General features: G+C 44.1%; 1 protein-coding gene across 1 annotated transcript in view; it reads right to left on the reverse strand.

Annotated features, from left to right (window-relative positions):
* Nucleotides 1-19,417, reverse strand: part of WLS (Wnt ligand secretion mediator) — a 31,105-nt gene that overhangs the window by 7,114 nt on the left and 4,574 nt on the right. The window contains exons 2-4 of the mRNA XM_073544758.1: nt 2,879-3,154; nt 1,299-1,423; nt 291-452 (exon numbers count right to left, since the gene is read on the reverse strand). Coding sequence (XP_073400859.1) covers nt 291-452; nt 1,299-1,423; nt 2,879-3,154 — 563 coding nt within the window. The remainder of the gene's footprint in view (nt 1-290; nt 453-1,298; nt 1,424-2,878; nt 3,155-19,417) is intronic.

Here is a 19,417-nt window from a genome sequence, read left to right on the forward strand (position 1 = left end):
TATAAGTGAGCATAATAAAGAAAAACCCTCAGCGTAGACAGAACAGCGCCCTCTAATGGGAAGTTATTACTGCATAGACAGAACAGCGCCCTCCATGGACAAGACTTTTTATGAATTCTTTGCATCCGCTATGGAACCCATGTGGCAGGAGAGCCAATCGCTCATCTATAAAAGGATCTTTATGCTGAACAGAATGAATCATGTGGGAAGAAACTGCCCATTTTTTTCAGTCTAATTATCCTTTAAAAGCTTCTATCAGAATTCATCTGGAATAATAAGAGGATTCTCACCACCAAGTGCAGGTCGTTTATCGCTCCGATGCCGACATTAATCTTCTTGTTATCGTTAACGGGAAGTCTGATGTTCACCAGGTAATATTTATGCGCCACGCTCCCCAACTCGATGAGCGGAATGACGTCGCACTCGTAAGAACGGCCCTGATTGTCCGCGGTCTGCATGCGAAAAGAAACGCCGTTACTTCGAGCCCAGACTGCCGCTATGGCGAAACGACACTCCCAACAGGTCCTTAAAATCTTTGGTTGTCAGGGTATGTGCCATTTTTTTCAGAAAAATAATCATTAATTAAATACATGCACAGTGAGCTGATCCTATACTGATCATAAAGCCAAGGCCCTGGACGTCCTCAGTGACATCTGCAGGCAAAGTTGTCAGTTAAAAGACTTCAGCATTGCAGTGTCAAGTCCCCAAAGGGAACTAATATTGCCCAAACTCATAACATATCTAACCGTTTATGATAAGGTGAAAATATATTTTTTTTTTCCTCCCCCCCAAAATGGCCATTTTTTTTCCTCTTAGCATTTTGAGCTCCCAGATATCAGTCTGATCCTGAGCTCATGTGTAAGGGTGTGTGCACACGGTGCGGATTTTGCCTCCGCAGATCCGCCAGCAAGGTACAGTACAATGTTAACCAATGGATTTTAAAAACTGCAGTGCACATGCTGCAGATTTTTCCATGCGGATTTGCTGCAGTTTTAAATCCGCAGCATGTCAATTCTTTCTGCGGATTCCGTAGCAGTTTGACACCTGTTCCATTGTACAGGTGTCAAAACGCAGGGGAAAACCGCAGGAAAATCCGCAGGTAAAACGCAGGTCATTTTACCTGCGGATTTACCTGCAAATCCATGCTGAAAAATCTGCAGCTGAATCCGCACTGTGTGCACTCACCCTTACTCCACTCCCTCTGGTTCCTCACCCAACAGACTAGAGCACAGATGATGCTGATTGCCTTAAATTAATAAGGGTCCAAGCCACACCCTACAGACCCCAGAACTTATCACCTTAGGGGCATGAAACGTGCACTGGAGTTTCCGCTGCTCTACAGAACGTGCCAGCTCTGTCCACGGATCATTTAACTCATCCCGGTACGCCATGACCACATCAAGAGTCACCATCGCATTATCCTCTAAAAAAACAGAAACAAACAAAACAAAACACATTTTGTAAATTAAGATCATGGGATCTCTGCTAGTAGTCAGAGAATGGGACTACTCTGCCCATCAGAGGCTTGATACTTTGTATCCAGTGTAGATAATAATCCTCTGCGGCTCATCACCTCTGTCCTGATAATGTGCTACAATGTATCAACCAGAGACGATGTAACAGGAGTCCAGGTAATGAAAATCATAGGATCGGCCAGGCTGGGCATAATTAAACCCTCAGCTGTGAGTAGTCAGTATGGCCCGGTATCCACCTCTGATGAGAACCAAGTTCCCATCCACTGACAGCAAGCAGGGATCTTGAAAAATGCCAAGCTGCAGAGCGTTCGGATATCAGATGGAAGGTTTGGACTCAGATTCTGTTTGCAGAGTTGAGGGAACGGCTCATAAATCTCATGTTGTTTTTGGCGTTTCTCCAGAAGAATTCAGACTCTGCATTTAGTGAATCAGTCATGGCAGATGAGGCAGCGAGCTATTTAAAGAGGTGACTTCTCTAATGGTGGCCGCCAAACAATGCAGGACGGAGGCGGGAGCCACAAATGACTAAACAAACTGAACTCTGCGTTACCGGCAGGGACAGATTTCCATATTATGACACCACCACCCCTCTAATCTGTCTAGAAAAATATGGAAAAGTCTGGAGTGTCCAGGAAATGGAAGCGAATTCTCTCCGATCAACGTGAGATCACTCAGAAATACTAAACTATTGCTCTAAATTGTGCAGCGCAGACTCGTGCCATACGCAACAGCCACACTGGAAACACGGACAATTAGAAGATTACCGGCATTTCTGAAGAGTTGAGTTAGCTTTAGAAGGGTCATGGAATACAAAAACAACACTTAAAAAATGTGGCCCCTGCAAAGATCAACTGGCGTCTCGCATTCCTACACCGAGCCCACCCTGGCAAATACATCACTGGGGTAAGCAGTGTAAGGCCGGGACACTCGCCCTTTAATCACAAGGCCGACGGTCACCATACAACACTACATTTTCACTCCAATGACAAATCTAATAAATCCACCCGTCCCGGCTCATACAGGGGGTTTCACCCTCTGCGATGTCCGAATACTCTCATTCTTCATTACCCTATAAGAAGCATATTACAACTCAGGGCTTATTGCCCAGTTTTCTGAGTTTCTCATCTATGCAGTTAGAAAGCAACACAGGAGTCCGCCATGATGCAATTTTGCTAGATAGGAGCCAGAAAAAGTTGGGTAAAATACTCTGTGGGATCTGCAATGGAAGCCAGGAGACGTAGACAGTGGCACATGCCAGGGACTATGGAGGTTTGGGTATATACCTAAAGCGGCCATTACTAGAGGGGGGTGGTGCTGTCACTTGTATAACTGACAGTGGCCAGCACAAGCCAGGGAGGGCACATGGAGGCCAATACACGGACACATCTCCCGCCAGCACTTACCGATGTAATTATTCAGCTTGAAGGCAATGTCCAGCTGCAGGATGATGAGCATGAACTGGAACCAGGGACTCATCTCTTGGCCTTGGAAGGGAATGTGCACCGAGAACACTATGTCATTGGCGTGGATCTGTTGACTGGCCTCCTCATCGAAGCCTCGGATGCTGGCACAGCGATCCCTCCCCCATGGAATCAGCCACTTGGGGGCGCCGTGACTACCTTTCCGTATATCAACACACTTTACAGCTAGGAAGTCGGCAGAGGTCGTCGGCTTTGGAGCTGAAAAGAGCAAAATATTAAATATTAGATCAACTGGTCACATCATGAAGAAGAAAGATCCAGCGAAGAGCTGTGACATTTAGGCTGGGGATAGATGGAAACGTCAGCAATGACCGGTGACTTGCTCTGTGCAAATGCTGATTGCAGCATAACGCAGATAAATGGAGCAAGCAAGACAAGAGACAAGTAAGGTGCAAAGGAAATAAAAAATTCAAATGGTTCTGACTTTCTGAAGATTGCTCATCAGTGCCCTCACGGTCGCAGTGCAGCCTCCATTGACCTGCACAGTGCAAGCTTTGGCTGTGCAACTTGTATCACGGCGAAAAATCACCATCTGGCCCCAACCCAACTTACATCGCACGGCGCCACCTGGTGTTCACAGTTTATAGCAATGTGCATGTCCACCTAATGAGCCAAGCGCTCACTCAGCACTGGAGGTCTCTGCATAGTGACCCTCTATCCACTGCAGTCAGTAGAAAAGGCCTCCTACCCGCTTAGGGAACGAGCGGAAACTCTGCAGATTTCTTATAAAGATAAGAAGGAATTATATTGGCAGCTGCAAGAAGAAAGGTTCGGACCGGAGTTCGCACAGATTGGTTTGCTGACAATGTGGAAAGAAAATATAACTATTGATTAAAATTTTATGTATTGGAATTTATTTAAGACTTAACATCATTTCCAGGACTTTTGCTAGGAAAATTAGTTGCGGGAAAGTCCCTTTAAAGGCCATGTAGCGATGCCATTATAGACAGCACAGCAACGTCACACCATGGAGGTGGGTGGCCATTACGGATGTTGAACACCCCAGTGTTGTAGAGAGGCTTTCCAGTGCTGTCCCAAGGTTTGCAGGCGACTGCCGATCTTGGGTGTCTCAACGAGACAATGCTCCACGCAAGGGGGGATGGGGGGGGGGGGGGGTGAGAAAACAGGAAAGGTGAAAAAGAACAAGAAGAAAAAACATGGCTACTTTATTTCAGAAGCTACCCCACATCCGTCTATGGGTTGTGCCTGATATTACAGCTCACCCACACTGGCTGGTCTGCAGTACCACATATAGCCTGTGCACAGGTGGAGCGCTGTTCTTAGAAGTAAGGTGCCATGCTATTTTTTTTTTCTAATCTTGTACAACCTCTTTAGATAATAATAAATTTTATTTCTATAGCGTCGACATATTCCGCAGCACTTTACATTTCAGAGGGGATTTGTACAGACAATAGACATTACAGCATAACAATAATCACATAGATCACAACAGATACCAAGAGGAGTGAGGGCCCTGCTCGCAAGCTTACAGTCTATGAGGAAAGAGGTAGACACGAAAGGTGGGTGGTAACAGTTGCCCTGATTGTATGGACCAGCCATAATGTTAAGTGTGTAACAGTACAGACACAGAGGGCTAATGGATGCATAAAGCATGTGGGAACATGATGCGGGGAACCTGGTTATGGTAAAACTTTTGACTGTGCCACCCAGGGATAGATTAGGTTAATGTGTTGGGGTGGTAGGCCAGTCTGAATAAATGCATTTTCAGGGCACGCTTAAAACTGTGGGGATTGGGGACTAATCGTATTGACCTGGGAAGTGCATTCCAAAGAATTGGCGCAGCACGTGTAAAGTCTTGAAGACGGGAGTGGGAGGTTCAGATTGAGGATGCTAACCTCAGGTCATCAGCAGAACGGAGGGCGCGGGTAGGGTGGTATACTGAAACAAGGGAGGAGATGTAGGGTGGTGCTGAGCCATGGAGGGCTTTGTGGGTGAGGGTAATAAGTTTGTAATGGATTCTGGAGTGGATGGGTAGCCAGTGTAAGGACTGGCACAAGGTAGAGGCATCGGTAACGATTGGTGAGGAATATGATCCTGGCTGCAACATTCAAGACAGATTGGAGGGGGGAGAGTTTGGTAAGAGGGAGACCGATTAGAAGAGAGTTACAATAGTCGAGACGAGAATGAATAAGAGAAACAGTAAGAGTTTTTGCTCTTACAATACACACAATGGATACAATCTTTTGGATTTAGAATTACCCAGAATATCGTATGTTTAAACACAATGGTAACCGCATCTCCCAAAATTATTGATCCCAAATTGAATCCCTACTTATAGAAAAGCCCCTTAGTTTGTATAAAGCCATGAGTATCAGATTCACAAAAACTAAAACGATTTTATAGTTAGAGGACGCCCTGCGGTCTATGCATTTTAGGGCTGTATGGAAGGAAGAGGAAGTTCCAGCTCCATAAAATATACTTTCTTTATTTCATCTTGTTAAAATCGTAGCATGTTCTCATGTGGACAAGTAACATGGCATAGTAAGGCAACGCGTTTTGATCAAACGATCTTTCTCAAGCCACATAAATCAACTATGCATGGTTCATTAAATAGATTATATGCACCAATGAAAATGTCCATAAAAATCACATTATAAATCCAAAAATCCAGTTATCACAAGAGATTAAAACCAAAGCAAATACATACACACATAAATAAAACATTTAATAATGTAGCATGAGATCATATCACTTGTTTAAAACCACTGGATAACGAGTATTTAATCGATGAATCCAATATGCCTCACGGGTAAGGAGACGCCGTTTGGAGTCTCCACCTCGTTTAGGCATAGTAACCCGTTCAATTCCTGACACCTGAAAATGAGTGACACTGCAAGCATGTTTTTCTATGAAATGTTTAGACGCGGCAGAACCCCCCCCCCCGATTCTGACTAGTGATATCATATAGATGTTCTCTAACCCTATTTTTAAGCTTCCTAGAGGTACATCCAACATAACTTAATTTGCATAGCCCACAATCTATTTTATAAATAACATTAGAGGTGTTACAATTAATGTAATTCTTGATATCAAAACTACCTAAACTATGTGCAACAGAAATTTTTTTTGTAACATACGCATGCTTACATGTTTTGCAATAGTTGCTACCACATTTATAAAATCCCGTACAACTCAGCCAAGTATTGGAAGTATTTGTCTTATTAGTAGTGAACTCACTAGGTGATATTTTGCTACCAATAGTTGGTGCTCTATGCGATACTACATTAATTCCATCTTTTAAAATAGTAGCCAATTTTTCATCTTCAAATAAGATCGGTAGAAATTTATTAACAATCTGTTTTAGTTTAGAGAACTGCGGACTATACTGAAAGCAAATATATGGTTTATTTGCTCTATTATTTATCACTTAATTTTCTGAGGACGAAATGAGATCTTTGCGATTTTTATTCTTAATATTTTTCGCCCTATCAATCATCCAATTTGGATAACTACAATTGCTGAGTTTTTTGGGCACATGCCTAAATTCCTCCTCAAGTTGCTGTTCAGCACTACAATTCCGTTTAATTCTTTTGAATTCTCCTACTGGCACTGATTTAATGGTATGCTTACTATGGCTACTTTTGGCATGTAATATAGTGTTACCGCACAGCGGTTTGTGATGCGTTTTTGTTGAGACAATAGCCTGACTATTGCCTGTGAGATCCAAATCCAAAAAAAGATATTTTTTAAATCATGTTTATAAGTAAATTTGATGTTATAATGATTAAAATTAATGTAATGGATAAAGTCTGGCATGGCAGACACATCCCCCCTCCAAATAATGAGGGTACCATCGATGTATCTACCATACCATTTTAGGGCTGTATACACAATAAAGTTAGTTGCCTGCACTTTTATGGCTCTGGTGTTAAATGACAGACATAAAACAAACACTTTGCGCTGGTCATATGAGGCGGCACAAGTGCTAAAAGGTTTTCGTAGTCTGATGGATAAAAGCTTCTCCTGGGAATAGAAGATCGCCGAATGCTGATGTGGATACCCAGAGTACGGTAAATATATATATATATATATATATATATAGTGGTGCAGTGACCGCTGTGACAGCTAGGGGGCGCTGTATGGGTCATGCACACAGGCATATCCATTGTGGTAATGGAGATAGGATAGTAAATGACCGTTATGTACCCGCCCTGGGATGGAAGCTTGAATGTGTGTTGATGAGCAGAGGTACTGCTGAGGTTTTTGTTACAGTGTATCAGGGAGAGCTTCCAGGTGGCTGGTGAGACGGGTGTGACCAGTCACCTACAAACTCACCCAGGGGCGTGTGTCTAAAACGCCCATAGTAAGCCTGTATGTGTGTATGGCTGGGTGTCTGAAATAGGACCTGCAATGAGGTCATAGCCATGTGATCCGGTGGGCATGGCTACGGACCATATAAGGTGACCAGGGTAGGTCACATGAGAGAGTGTGCCTGGACCTGATTGGTCTATATGGAAAGGTCCCAGCCGACGTGCTGGAAGATGTTCTGCCTTCCTGAAGAGCACGTGCGGAGGCCGCTGACCCGGGGAGGCCTGTGTATAATGGCCAGCGTGTGTGATAGTTCCCAGGAGGGAATGGACGTCCGGAGTGAGAAGCAACTAAGAGGTAACCCCGGACAGGGGGAAGTAACTGTGAGGTTATAGAGCCTGATTGCTGAACATTGCACCGCCTGTGTGACCACAGGTCTGAGAAGAGCGGACCTCTAGCATGAACTTTCTGTTGCTGGATATAAGCCTGTTGCAGTATATGGTTTATGCTGATTAATAAACCGCATGGACTGTTTATGTTGAAAAACCCATGCCGGACCTGGTTAATCGGCTGCCAAGAGATTGTCCCCAACATGAACAAGCGCTACCTTACAAAAGGAGATAATAAATATTATATATATATTATATATATAAAAAATTTAAAAAAAAACAACCAACACACTCATGGCTATGTACTCTGATGAAGTGGTGGGAACTAGATCAGTCGGGTATAGGGTAATACATTGTCAAAGAACAATCCACAATTTGGTTTCCGTCCCCATCATTCAACTGAAACTGCTCTGATCAAAATTACTAACGACTTACAGCCAATGTTAACTGACAATCCTCTATACTCCTCTGCTTTTGACACAATTGAACACCGCCTCCTACTACAGATCCTCTCTTCCTTTGGTGTCAAAGACCTTGCCCTAACCTGGATCTCCTCATACCTTTCCAACCTCACATTTAGAGAGTCTCCCACATGCACAACACCTCCTCAGCTTGCCCTCTCTCTGTTGGTGTCCCTCAAGGCTCTGTTCTAGGACCCCTACTCTTCTCCATCTATACCCTTGGCCTGGGACAACTCAGAGTCCTATGGTTCCCAGTACCATCTATACGCTGATGACACTCAGATCTACCTCTCTGGCCCAGATGTCGCCTCTCTGCTGTGCAGAATCCCAGAGTGTCTATCAGCCATATCCTCCTTCTCCTCTCACTTCCTCAAGCTCAATGTGGACAGATCTGAACTAATTATCTTTCCTTCATCTCAGGTATCTTCTCTAGCTGATTACAAGAAATGACATCACGCTTTCCCCTGCCTTGGAGTAACCCTTGACTCTGCAATATCCTTCACACATCCAAGCTCTCGCCACCTCTTGTCGCCTCCAGCTCAAAAATATTTCCAGAGTCCGTCTTATCCTCCACCTACTAAAATGCTTTTATGTGCCCTTATCTCCCGCCTCGACTACTGCAACATCCTCCTCTGTGTCCTTACTGCTAACACTCTCGCACCTCTCCAGTCCGTCCTTAACTCAGATACCTGACTAGTTAATCTTTCTCCTCAATACTCCTCCACTTCTTCCCTCTGCAAATCCGTTCATTGGCTCCAAATTCCCGCACAAATACGGTTCAAATTACTAACACTGACCTACAAAGCCATCCATAATTTTTCTCCTCTGTATAAATCTCCCATCACGTCATCTCTGGACCTCCCAAGAACTCCTTTTCTCCTCCAAACTTGAACGTTCCTCACCCAATCACCTCCAAGACTTCTCCCGAATATTTCCCGTCCTCTGGAATTCTGTGCTTCAACACGTCCGATTATCCACAACATTCGGACCCCGGACTCTTCAGACGGAACCTGAAAAACCATCTCTTCAAGAAAGCTACAACCTGCAATGATACCGCTGCCACCTCAACACCATTGGAGCTACTGCAACCCCCAACATACAGTCTCCCTTCCCCATCATCCTGTAGAATGTAAGCCTGCAGGGGCCAGGTCCTCTCCCCTCTGTACCAATCTGTCATTGTTCGTATGAATACTGTAATCTATATTTGTATTTTGTATGTAACCTCTTCATGTACAGACCATGGAAGCCATGGTGCTAGATAAGGTTATTATTATTTATCTCTCCCATTATAGAGATGGCATTACCCTGGTGCAGACATGCAACTTAATTATAACATTAAGGTTTTAGAGTTCTGTCCAACCAAGTAGTAAAGGGTTAATGGTACATAATCTGATCTTAGGGAGAAAAACAAAAATACAAGGTTAACACAGAGGGACAGACTGTGCACCCGCCAACCAAAGGCCTGCAGTCAGTGGATAACTGCAGCTTGGCTACTACAGGCCACAGGCTGCTATGGGGCCAGGGAACCTCAGTCTCAGCACCAGGTCCAGCCTGCCCATCATCGCGCATTCAACTGTATCAGCCTCCTGGATGCAGATACAGTTGAAAGTATATATTATACACACTGCTCAAAAAAATAAAGGGAGCATTCAAATAACACATCCTAGATCTGAATGAATGAAATATTCTCATAGAATTCTTTGTTCTGTACAAAGTTGAGTGTGCTGACAACAAAAATCACACAAACATCAACGGAAATCAAATTTATTAACCAATGGAGGCCTGGATTTGGAGTCACACAAAATTAAAGTGGAATGTAATGTCCTTAAAACAAGTCAAAATGATGCTCAGTAGTGTGTGTGGCCTCCACGTGCCTGTATGACCTCCCTACAATGCCTGGACATGCTCCTGATGAGGCGGCGGATGGTCTCCTGAGGGATCTCCTCCCAGACCTGGACTAAAGCATCCGCCAACTCCTGGACAGTCTGTGGTGCAACGTGACATTGGTGGATGGAGCGAGACATGATGTCCCAGATGTGCTCAATCGGATTCAGGTCCGGGGAACAGGTGGGCCAGTCCATAGTTTCATTGCCTTCATCTTGCAGGAACTGCTGACACTCCAGCCACATGAGGTCTGGCATTGTCCTGCATTAGGAGGAACCCAGGGCCAACCGCACCAGCATATGGTCTCACAAGGGGTCTGAGGATCTCATCTCGGTACCTAATGGCAGTCAGGCTACCTCTGGCGAGCACATGGAATGCCAAAGAAATGCCACCCCACACCATTACTGACCCACTGCCAAACCGGTCATGCTGAAGGATGGTGCAGACAGCAGATCACTCTCCACAGCGTCTCCAGACTTTGTCACATGCTCAGTGTGAACCTGCTTTCATCTGTGAAGAGCACAGGGCGCCAGTGGCGAATTTGCTAATCCTGGTGTTTTGTGCCAAGTGTCCTGCACGAAGTTGGGATGTGAGCACAACCCCCATCTGTGGACGTCAGGCACTCAGACCATCCTCATGGAGTCGGTTTCTAACCGTTTGTGCAGACATATGCACATTTGTGGCCTGCTGGAGGTCATTTTGCAGGGCTCTGGCAGTGCTCCTCCTGTTCCTCCTTGCACAAAGGCGGAGATAACAGTCCTGCTGCTGGGTTGTTTCCCTCCTATGGCCCCCTCCACGTCTCCTGGTTGTACCTCTGGACACTACGCTGACAGACACAGCAAACCTTCTTGCCACAGCTCGCACTGATGTTCCATCCTGGATGAGCTGCACTACCTGAGCCACTTGTGTGGGTTTTAGAGTCCGTCTCATGCTACCACGAGTGTGAAAGCACAACCAACATTCAAAAGTGACCAAAACATCATCCAGAAAGCATTGATACAGAGATGTGGTCTGTGGTCCCCACCTGCAGAACCACTCCTTTATTGAAGATGTCTTGATAATTGCCAATAATTTCCATCTGTTGCCTATTCCAATTGCACAACAGCATGTGAAGTTGATTGGCAATCAGTGTTGCTTCCTAAGTGGACAGTTTGATTTCACAGAAGTTTTGATTTACTTTTAGTTATATTCTGTTGTTTAAGTGTTCCTTTATTTTTTGAGCAGTGTATATTCTTAGCAATTACATTACGGTGGCCATACTACTACGTGGAGGCCACTATAATATTTGGAGGACTATGCAGGGGCCATTCTACTATATGCAAGCAATTATACAGTGTGAATGTTTGGGTGGGGGCCATTATACTGTATATCGGCCCATTATACTGCACGGAGGGCAGTGTGGGGGATCACACTGTATTGGTTGTCACAATACTTTACCTGGGCAGTTGAGGTGGGGTACACTAGTGTTATCATACTGGTGAGTGGAGGAATTCACTGTGGGGGTATCACGGAGTTTGTGGGGCAATTATGTTGACATCATACCTTATGGTGCAATGAAAGGGGAATCTGAAATGTTGTGAGATGCTCTTCTGTGTCCCACCAAATATATATTTTTTTTTGTTGGGTGGAGACAGCCCCAATTAGAACTTCTGCTAAGGGGCCCCATATTTTCTATGTACGCCCTTCACCGAAAGCTGCAGAGTGGCATGGCATGCTGACACTTGTAGTGTTGCTGGACAGATTGGAGACCTGTACACGGCACATACAGTTAGGTCCAGATATATTTGGACAGAGACAACATTTTTCTAATTTTGGTTCTAGACATTACCACAATGAATTTTAAACAAAACAATTCAGATGCAGTTGAAGTTCAGACTTTCAGCTTTCATTTGAGGGTATCCACATTAAAATTGGATGAAGGGTTTAGGAGTTTCAGCTCCTTAACATGTGCCACCCTGTTTTTAAAAGGGACCAAAAGTAATTGGACAGATTAAATTATTGTAAATAAAATGTTCCTTTCTAGTACTTGGTTGAAAACCCTTTGTTGGCAATGACTGCCTGAAGTCTTGAACTCATGGACATTACCAGATGCTGCGTTTCCTCCTTTTTGATGCTCTGCCAGGCCTTCACTGCGGTGGTTTTCAGTTGCTGTTTGTTTGTGGGCCTTTCTGTCTGAAGTTTAGTCTTTAACAAGTGAAATGCATGCTCAATTGGGTTGAGATCAGGTGACTGACTTGGCCATTCAAGAATATTCCACTTCTTTGCTTTAATAAACTCCTGGGTTGCTTTGGCTTTATGTTTTGGGTCATTGTCCATCTGTAGTATGAAACGACGACCAATCAGTTTGGCTGCATTTGGCTGGATCTGAGCACACAGTATGGCTCTGAATACCTCAGAATTCATTCGGCTGCTTCTGTCCTGTGTCACATCAATAAACACTAGTGACCCAGTGCCACTGGCAGCCATGCATGCCCAAGCCATCACACTGCCTCTGCCGTGTCTTACAGATGATGTGGTATGCTTTGGATCATGAGCTGTACCACGCCTTCGCCATACTTTTCTCTTTCCATCATTCTGGTAGAGGTTGATCTTGGCTTCATCTGTCCAAAGAATTTTCTTCCAGAACTGTGCTGGCTTTTTTAGCAAAGTCCAGTCTAGCCTTTTGAGTCTTGGTGCTTATGAGTGGCTTGCACCGTGCAGTGAACCCTCTGTATTTACTTTCATGCAGTCTTCTCTTTATGGTAGATTTGGATATTGATACGCCTACCTCCTGGAGAGTGTTGGTCACTTGGTTGGCTGTTGTGAAGGGGTTTCTCTTCACCATGGAGATTATTCTGCGATCATCCACCACTGTTGTCTTCCGTGGGCACTCAGGTCTTTTTGCATTGATGAGTTCACCAGTGCTTTCTTTCTTTCTCAGGATATACCAAACTGTAGATTTTGCAATTCCTAATGTTGTAGCAATTTCTCGGATGAGTTTTTTCTGTTTTTGCAGCTTAAGGATGGCTTGTTTCACCTGCATGGAGAGCTCCTTTGACCGCATGTTTCCTTCACAGCAAAACATTCCAAATGCAAGCACCACACCTCAAATCAACTCCAAAATTAGAAAAATGTTGTCTCTGTCCAAATATATATGGACCCAACTGTGTCTTCTCTTGGATAACATAGCACAACAGAGGAATAGGAGAGCGCAGACTGACAGTCACCGAACTGCCTGGGGAGCCAGAGAAAATATGTATGGAGGTTATCACGCCAGATAAATAAAGCTACCACCCCCATTTTCTCTTTAACTATATCAGTTTGTAAATTAAATTATATATACAGTATGTGATTAATGGAGATAAGCACAGAGCCCATTCTTCTAAAATGGTCATCAACAAAAAGTACGAAAGTTTCAGAAACAAATTACAGATTTTCCCAAACTTTTTATGGATTTCTTCCAACAGTTCAGATCTGAATACAGTCAGGACATGTTTAATAGGCGAGCGCTCCGGGGGCTGGCATTAAAAGCAACGTCTATTCAGAGTCTGTCACTTATTGTCTGCACCAATTAATTGCTGAATGTCAAGGGAACAGATATGGTGAGAATCATCCGTCCAGTCCGCTTTATGCCCAATTACCCCCTCCTGTGTGTAAGCGGCTCGGCCCGGCACAATGGGCAATGCTTCATTACACTAAGCAGCGGTATGGGAAAAATAAACATGTCCAGCTCACTTACAGAGCGGGGAAAACCGCTAACGAGCGCTCGTCACTGACCCACCGGTGATCACTGCGAAGTTACAAGGGCAGATCGTAGAGAATGAGCATTTGTATAAAAGGATCTTTACAGTAAACCTTTTTTTGTGGGGGATGTACCAGGATGTGAAGGTATGGTGGCCATAAAGATGATAAATGTCATCGAGTATAATGGGGGCCCGCAAGATTTCACCTCAGCAGTAAATGTTGGGTTCTCAAGGAAGAAACAGGCAGAGGCAGATTTCCTTCTCCCTATTAAGAACACACAAATGTGGTGGAAACTTATCTGCAGGAGGATGGAGAGGGAAAGATTGGGCATGTTGAATTTTGGCATGCCCAATCTAGCTGCCAGAGAGAATCAGGAAAGCGCTTCACACATGGGAGACCGTCAGCTGCCCACAGTGAAAGTGGAGGGTTTAGCTGACTTCTATCCACAAAGCAGAGTCTTGAGCTGCTGTATGCAGGATTCTCACACAGCTTCTTAAAGGGATTTTTCTGCTTGAACTTCTTAGTGGGGTCTGAACTTAAGGCTTACAGGTAATCCCCAGGTGGGCTGCCATGCGAGGTAAAACACAGAGGTCTCAAATTTGTAGGGTTTTATTTTTTTTTTTGCTTTCTTTACCCCTACCTTGGGCCCTTGATTTTATAAACCTCACTTTAAGCTATGGGTACATGGCGATAAAATGCTCAGACAGATTACACAACAACAAAAAAACAAAAACAAACAAACAAAAAAAACATTTGTGCAATGGTTTTATTAGAACTGTGATTTTGTGGAACAAGAGAAGAAAAACGCAACTGAAAATGAAACATTTGTGACTCGGAAGGAAACAATGTGACACTATAAGGAATCCTGTGATGTTGCTGAGCGACACTAAGATTTCAATGTCACCATGTAGTACTGGCAGTGACCTCCTAAATCAGCCCTACATACGGAACCCCAGACCTCGGCCTACAGGACCCTTATACTCCAGATCTGGAGGAGCCGAGATCCAGATCTTAGCAGCCATCACACTTTCCCCTTTATATAAAAGTAACTTTAGTCAGGGCAGAGTTATAACCGAACCTTCCATAGAGGGCGGTAATGCCAGCTCTCCAGCCATCGGATACTTTATTCTGGGACATTAATGACTCGATCTCATGCTTTGGGGTTGTGCACATGTTCAGCTCCTGCACAGATCAGGGATCAGCAAGGCGCAGGTCCTAACTTGTGCACCCAGCCCAGGAAACAGGTCAGCGCCTCCTCGCTCCACATAAAAGAGCATTCCATGAAAAACTGGAACCTCCGCACATCAAAAGGGAGAAACTCAGATCTCATGGCACAGAAATGTAAGATCCACTGGCAAAATCATGAGGGATGAGCTATAATAGTCACAACACGCCTGGACATGTAGGGTGCGGGACATGCTGAGGGTTGTGAGGTTTTCGGGAAATAATCACACAGGAAATAGTAATAGATGCCACCAGTTATATAGAGGGAAAGGGAGGACGCGAACCAATAAAAAGTTACTCAATCCTATTGACTTTTTTTTTTTTTTGGAAAGTAACTTGATCGCCGGGATCTGGCCGCTGGGGCCCCAAGACTCGGCATTGCTGTCCTCACTGTAGCTCAGGTGCACATACTCGGTCTCCACTTCATTCATTGTCTATAGGACTGCCTGAAATAGCCGAGTGCTGTGCCGTGCCTTCTCGGCAGTTTCATACTCAATGAATGGAGCACAAGCAGATTATGGCACCTGCGCTCTATCAGGACAGGTGTAAGAGCCCTGATCTCGGCATTACTGCATTGTTACCTGTATGGGGAGGATATTCTCTTATATCTCAGTTCAGTTAAAAGACGTATTGGCGTAAGGGGTTAAAGAAGGGTCATCGTAACAATCATAAGTGTAAAAGAGGACTAAGTTATATGTTTTAATTTTTCTCTATTACTACTCATATTATAAAGGTCAGTATTTACTGACCGATTTACAAAAAAACTAACGTTAAACTCGAGGCTTTCTAACGCAGAAGGTATGCGAAACATAAAGGCTTCAACATTCACAGACATGTAATCATTCTATCTCCAGGCCAACCAGACACATGAACAAAGCGTTACACAAACTATCTAATGCCACCGCGACCGTCACAGAAAGATATCAACGCTCTGATGTGCAAGAACATAACTGCTATAACACTGCCCCCTATGTACAAGAATATAACTACTATAATACTGCCCCCTATGTACAAGAATATAACTGCTATAACACTGCCCCTATGTACAGTAATATAACTGCTATAATACTGCCCCCTATGTACAAGAATATAACTACTATAACACTGCCCCCTATGTACAAGAATATAACTACTATAACACTGCCCCCTATGTACAAGAATATAACTACTATAATACTGCCCCCTATGTACAAGAATATAACTACTATAATACTGCCCTGTAACGACAGCGGTCGTGCCCGCTGCCGTTCCCCTAACACCGGGTCGCCCCGCGGCTATTACTTACCAGTCCCGTCGCGTGCCGCCTCCTCCTTCTCTATCCGGCTCTTGCGCGCCTCCCCTCTCCTCCTGCTCACCCCGCCTCCCTGGTCTCCTGACGGCTGCTGGCCCGCACATGCGCAGTAGGTCGTGGGCGCGCGGCCGTCAGCTTGTTTAACCCTGCGGTGGGCGGCAGCCAATTAGCGGTCTGCCAATCACCTGCCGGCAGGGGATATATCAGGAGTCTCCCATAAGGGGAGGACGCCTGATTATTGTGTGACTTCCTGCTTTAATTTGGCCGCCTATAGCTTGTCTACAGGTCTTTCCTAGTCCCAGTCTTGCTGTCTCTGCCACTGGTAGTCGTCCTGTCCTCCTGCCCGTCTTCTGTCCTATCTGTCCGGGTTCCACTGTCTACGTTCCCCGGTTCCCTGTCTCTGTTCCATCCTCCAGTGTCTGCTCAGTGCTTGTCCTGTACTCCTGCCCACTGCCTGTCAGTCGTCCGCGTTGCCTTCCCTCACGGAGTCCCGTTCCGTAGTAATCCTCTCCAGCCAGTAGTCACTCCAGTCCCTCGAGCCGTCCCTCTTGGTTCCAGCTGTTGCGGTGTCTGAACCCCGCGGGCCTGCCCCTAACGGTCCCTGTATAGGGGTCGGTTCCACCTGGTGCGCTCGTCCCGGGGGCCTCAGTTCCGTGACCCAGAGGGTCCATTCTCGGACGCTGCCAAAACCCCTGAAGCGTCACATGCCCCCTATGTACAAGAATATAACTACTATAATACTGCCCCCTATGTACAAGAATATAACTACTATAATACTGCTCCTATGTACAAGAATATAACTACTATAATACTGCTCCTATGCACAAGAATATAACTACTATAATACTGTCCCTATGTACAAGAATATAACTACTATAATACTGCCCCTATATACAAGAATATAATTACTATAATACTGCCCCTATGTAAAAGAATATAACTACTATAATACTGCTCCCTATGTACAAGAATATAACTACTATAATACTGCCCCCTATGTACAAGAATATAACTACTATAATACTGCTCCCTATGTAAAAGAATATAACTACTATAATACTGCTCCCTATGTACAAGAATATAACTACTATAATACTGCTCCCTAACTACTATAATACTGCTCCCTATGTAAAAGAATATAACTACTATAATACTGCCCCTATGTACAAGAATATAACTACTATAATACTGCTCCTATGTACAAGAATATAACTACTATAATACTGCTCCCTATGTACAAGAATATAACTACCATAATACTGCTCCCTATGTAAAAGAATATAACTACCATAATACTGATCCCTATGTAAAAGAATATAACTACTATAATACTGCTCCCTAACTACTATAATACTGCTCCCTATGTACAAGAATATAACTACTATAATACTGCTCCTATGTACAAGAATATAACTACTATAATACTGCTCCCTATGTACAAGAATATAACTACTATAATACTGCTCCCTATGTACAAGAATATAACTACCATAATACTGCTCCCTATGTAAAAGAATATAACTACCATAATACTGATCCCTATGTAAAAGAATATAACTACTATAATACTGCTCCCTATGTACAGGAATATAACTACTATAATACTGCTCCCTATGTACAAGACTATAACTACTATAATACTGCTCCTATGTATAAAAATATAACTACTATAATACTGCCCCCTATGTACAAGAATATAACTACTATAATACTGCCCCCTATGTACAAGAATATAACTACTATAATACTGCTCCTATGTACAAGAATATAACTACTATAATACTGCTCCCTATGTACAAGAATATAACTACTATAATACTGCTCCCTATGTAAAAGAATATAACTACTATAATACTGCTCCCTATGTAAAAGAATATAACTACTATAATACTGCTCCCTATGTACAGGAATATAACTACTATAATACTGCTCCCTATGTACAAGACTATAACTACTATAATACTGCTCCTATGTATAAAAATATAACTAATATAATACTGCCCCTATGTACAAGAATATAACTACTATAATACTGCCCCCTATGTACAAGAATATAACTACTATAATACTGCTCCTATGTACAAGAATATAACTACTATAATACTGCCCCCTATGTACAAGAATATACAGTGCCTACAAGTAGTATTCAACCCCCTGCAGATTTAGCAGGTTTACACATTCGGAATTAACTTGGCATTGTGACATTTGGACCGTAGATCAGCCTGGAAGTGTGAAATGCACTGCAGCAAAAAAGAATGTTATTTCTTTGTTTAATTTTTTTTTAAATTGTGAAAAGTTTATTCAGAGGGTCATTTATTATTCAACCCCTCAAACCACCAGAATTCTGTTTGGTTCCCCTAAAGTATTAAGAAGTATTTCAGGCACAAAGAACAATGAGCTTCACATGTTTGGATTAATAATCTCTTTTTCCAGCCTTTTCTGACTATTTAAGACCCCCCCCAAACTTGTGAACAGCACTCATACATGGTCAACATGGGAAAGACAAAGGAGCATTCCAAGGCCATCAGAGACAAGATCGTGGAGGGTCACAAGGCTGGCAAGAGGTACAAAACCCTTTCCAAGGAGTTGGGCCTACCTGTCTCCACTGTTGGGAGCATCATCCGGAAGTGGAAGGCTTATGGAACTACTGTTAGCCTTCCACGGCCTGGACAGCCTTTGAAAGTTTCCTCCCGTGCCGAGGCCAGGCTTGTCCGAAGAGTCAAGGCTAACCCAAGGACAACAAGGAAGGAGCTCCGGGAAGATCTCATGGCAGTGGGGACATTGGTTTCAGTTAATACCATAAGTAACGTACTCCACCGCAATGGTCTCCGTTCCAGACGAGCCCGTAAGGTACCTTTACTTTCAAAGCGTCATGTCAAGGCTCGTCTACAGTTTGCTCATGATCACTTGGAGGACTCTGAGACAGCCTGGTTCAAGGTTCTCTGGTCTGATGAGACCAAGATCGAGAACTTTGGTGCCAACCACACACGTGACGTTTGGAGACTGGATGGCACTGCATACAACCCCAAGAATACCATCCCTACAGTCAAGCATGGTGGTGGCAGCATCATGCTGTGGGGCTGTTTCTCAGCCAAGGGGCCTGGCCATCTGGTCCGCATCCATGGGAAAATGGATAGCACGGCCTACCTGGAGATTTTGGCCAAGAACCTCCGCTCCTCCATCAAGGATCTTAAGATGGGTCGTCATTTCATCTTCCAAC

This window comes from Dendrobates tinctorius, unplaced genomic scaffold (assembly GCF_039654945.1).
Source record: "Dendrobates tinctorius isolate UK_male_01 unplaced genomic scaffold, ASM3965494v1 ptg000138l, whole genome shotgun sequence".
Lineage (NCBI taxonomy): Eukaryota > Metazoa > Chordata > Amphibia > Anura > Dendrobatidae > Dendrobates > Dendrobates tinctorius.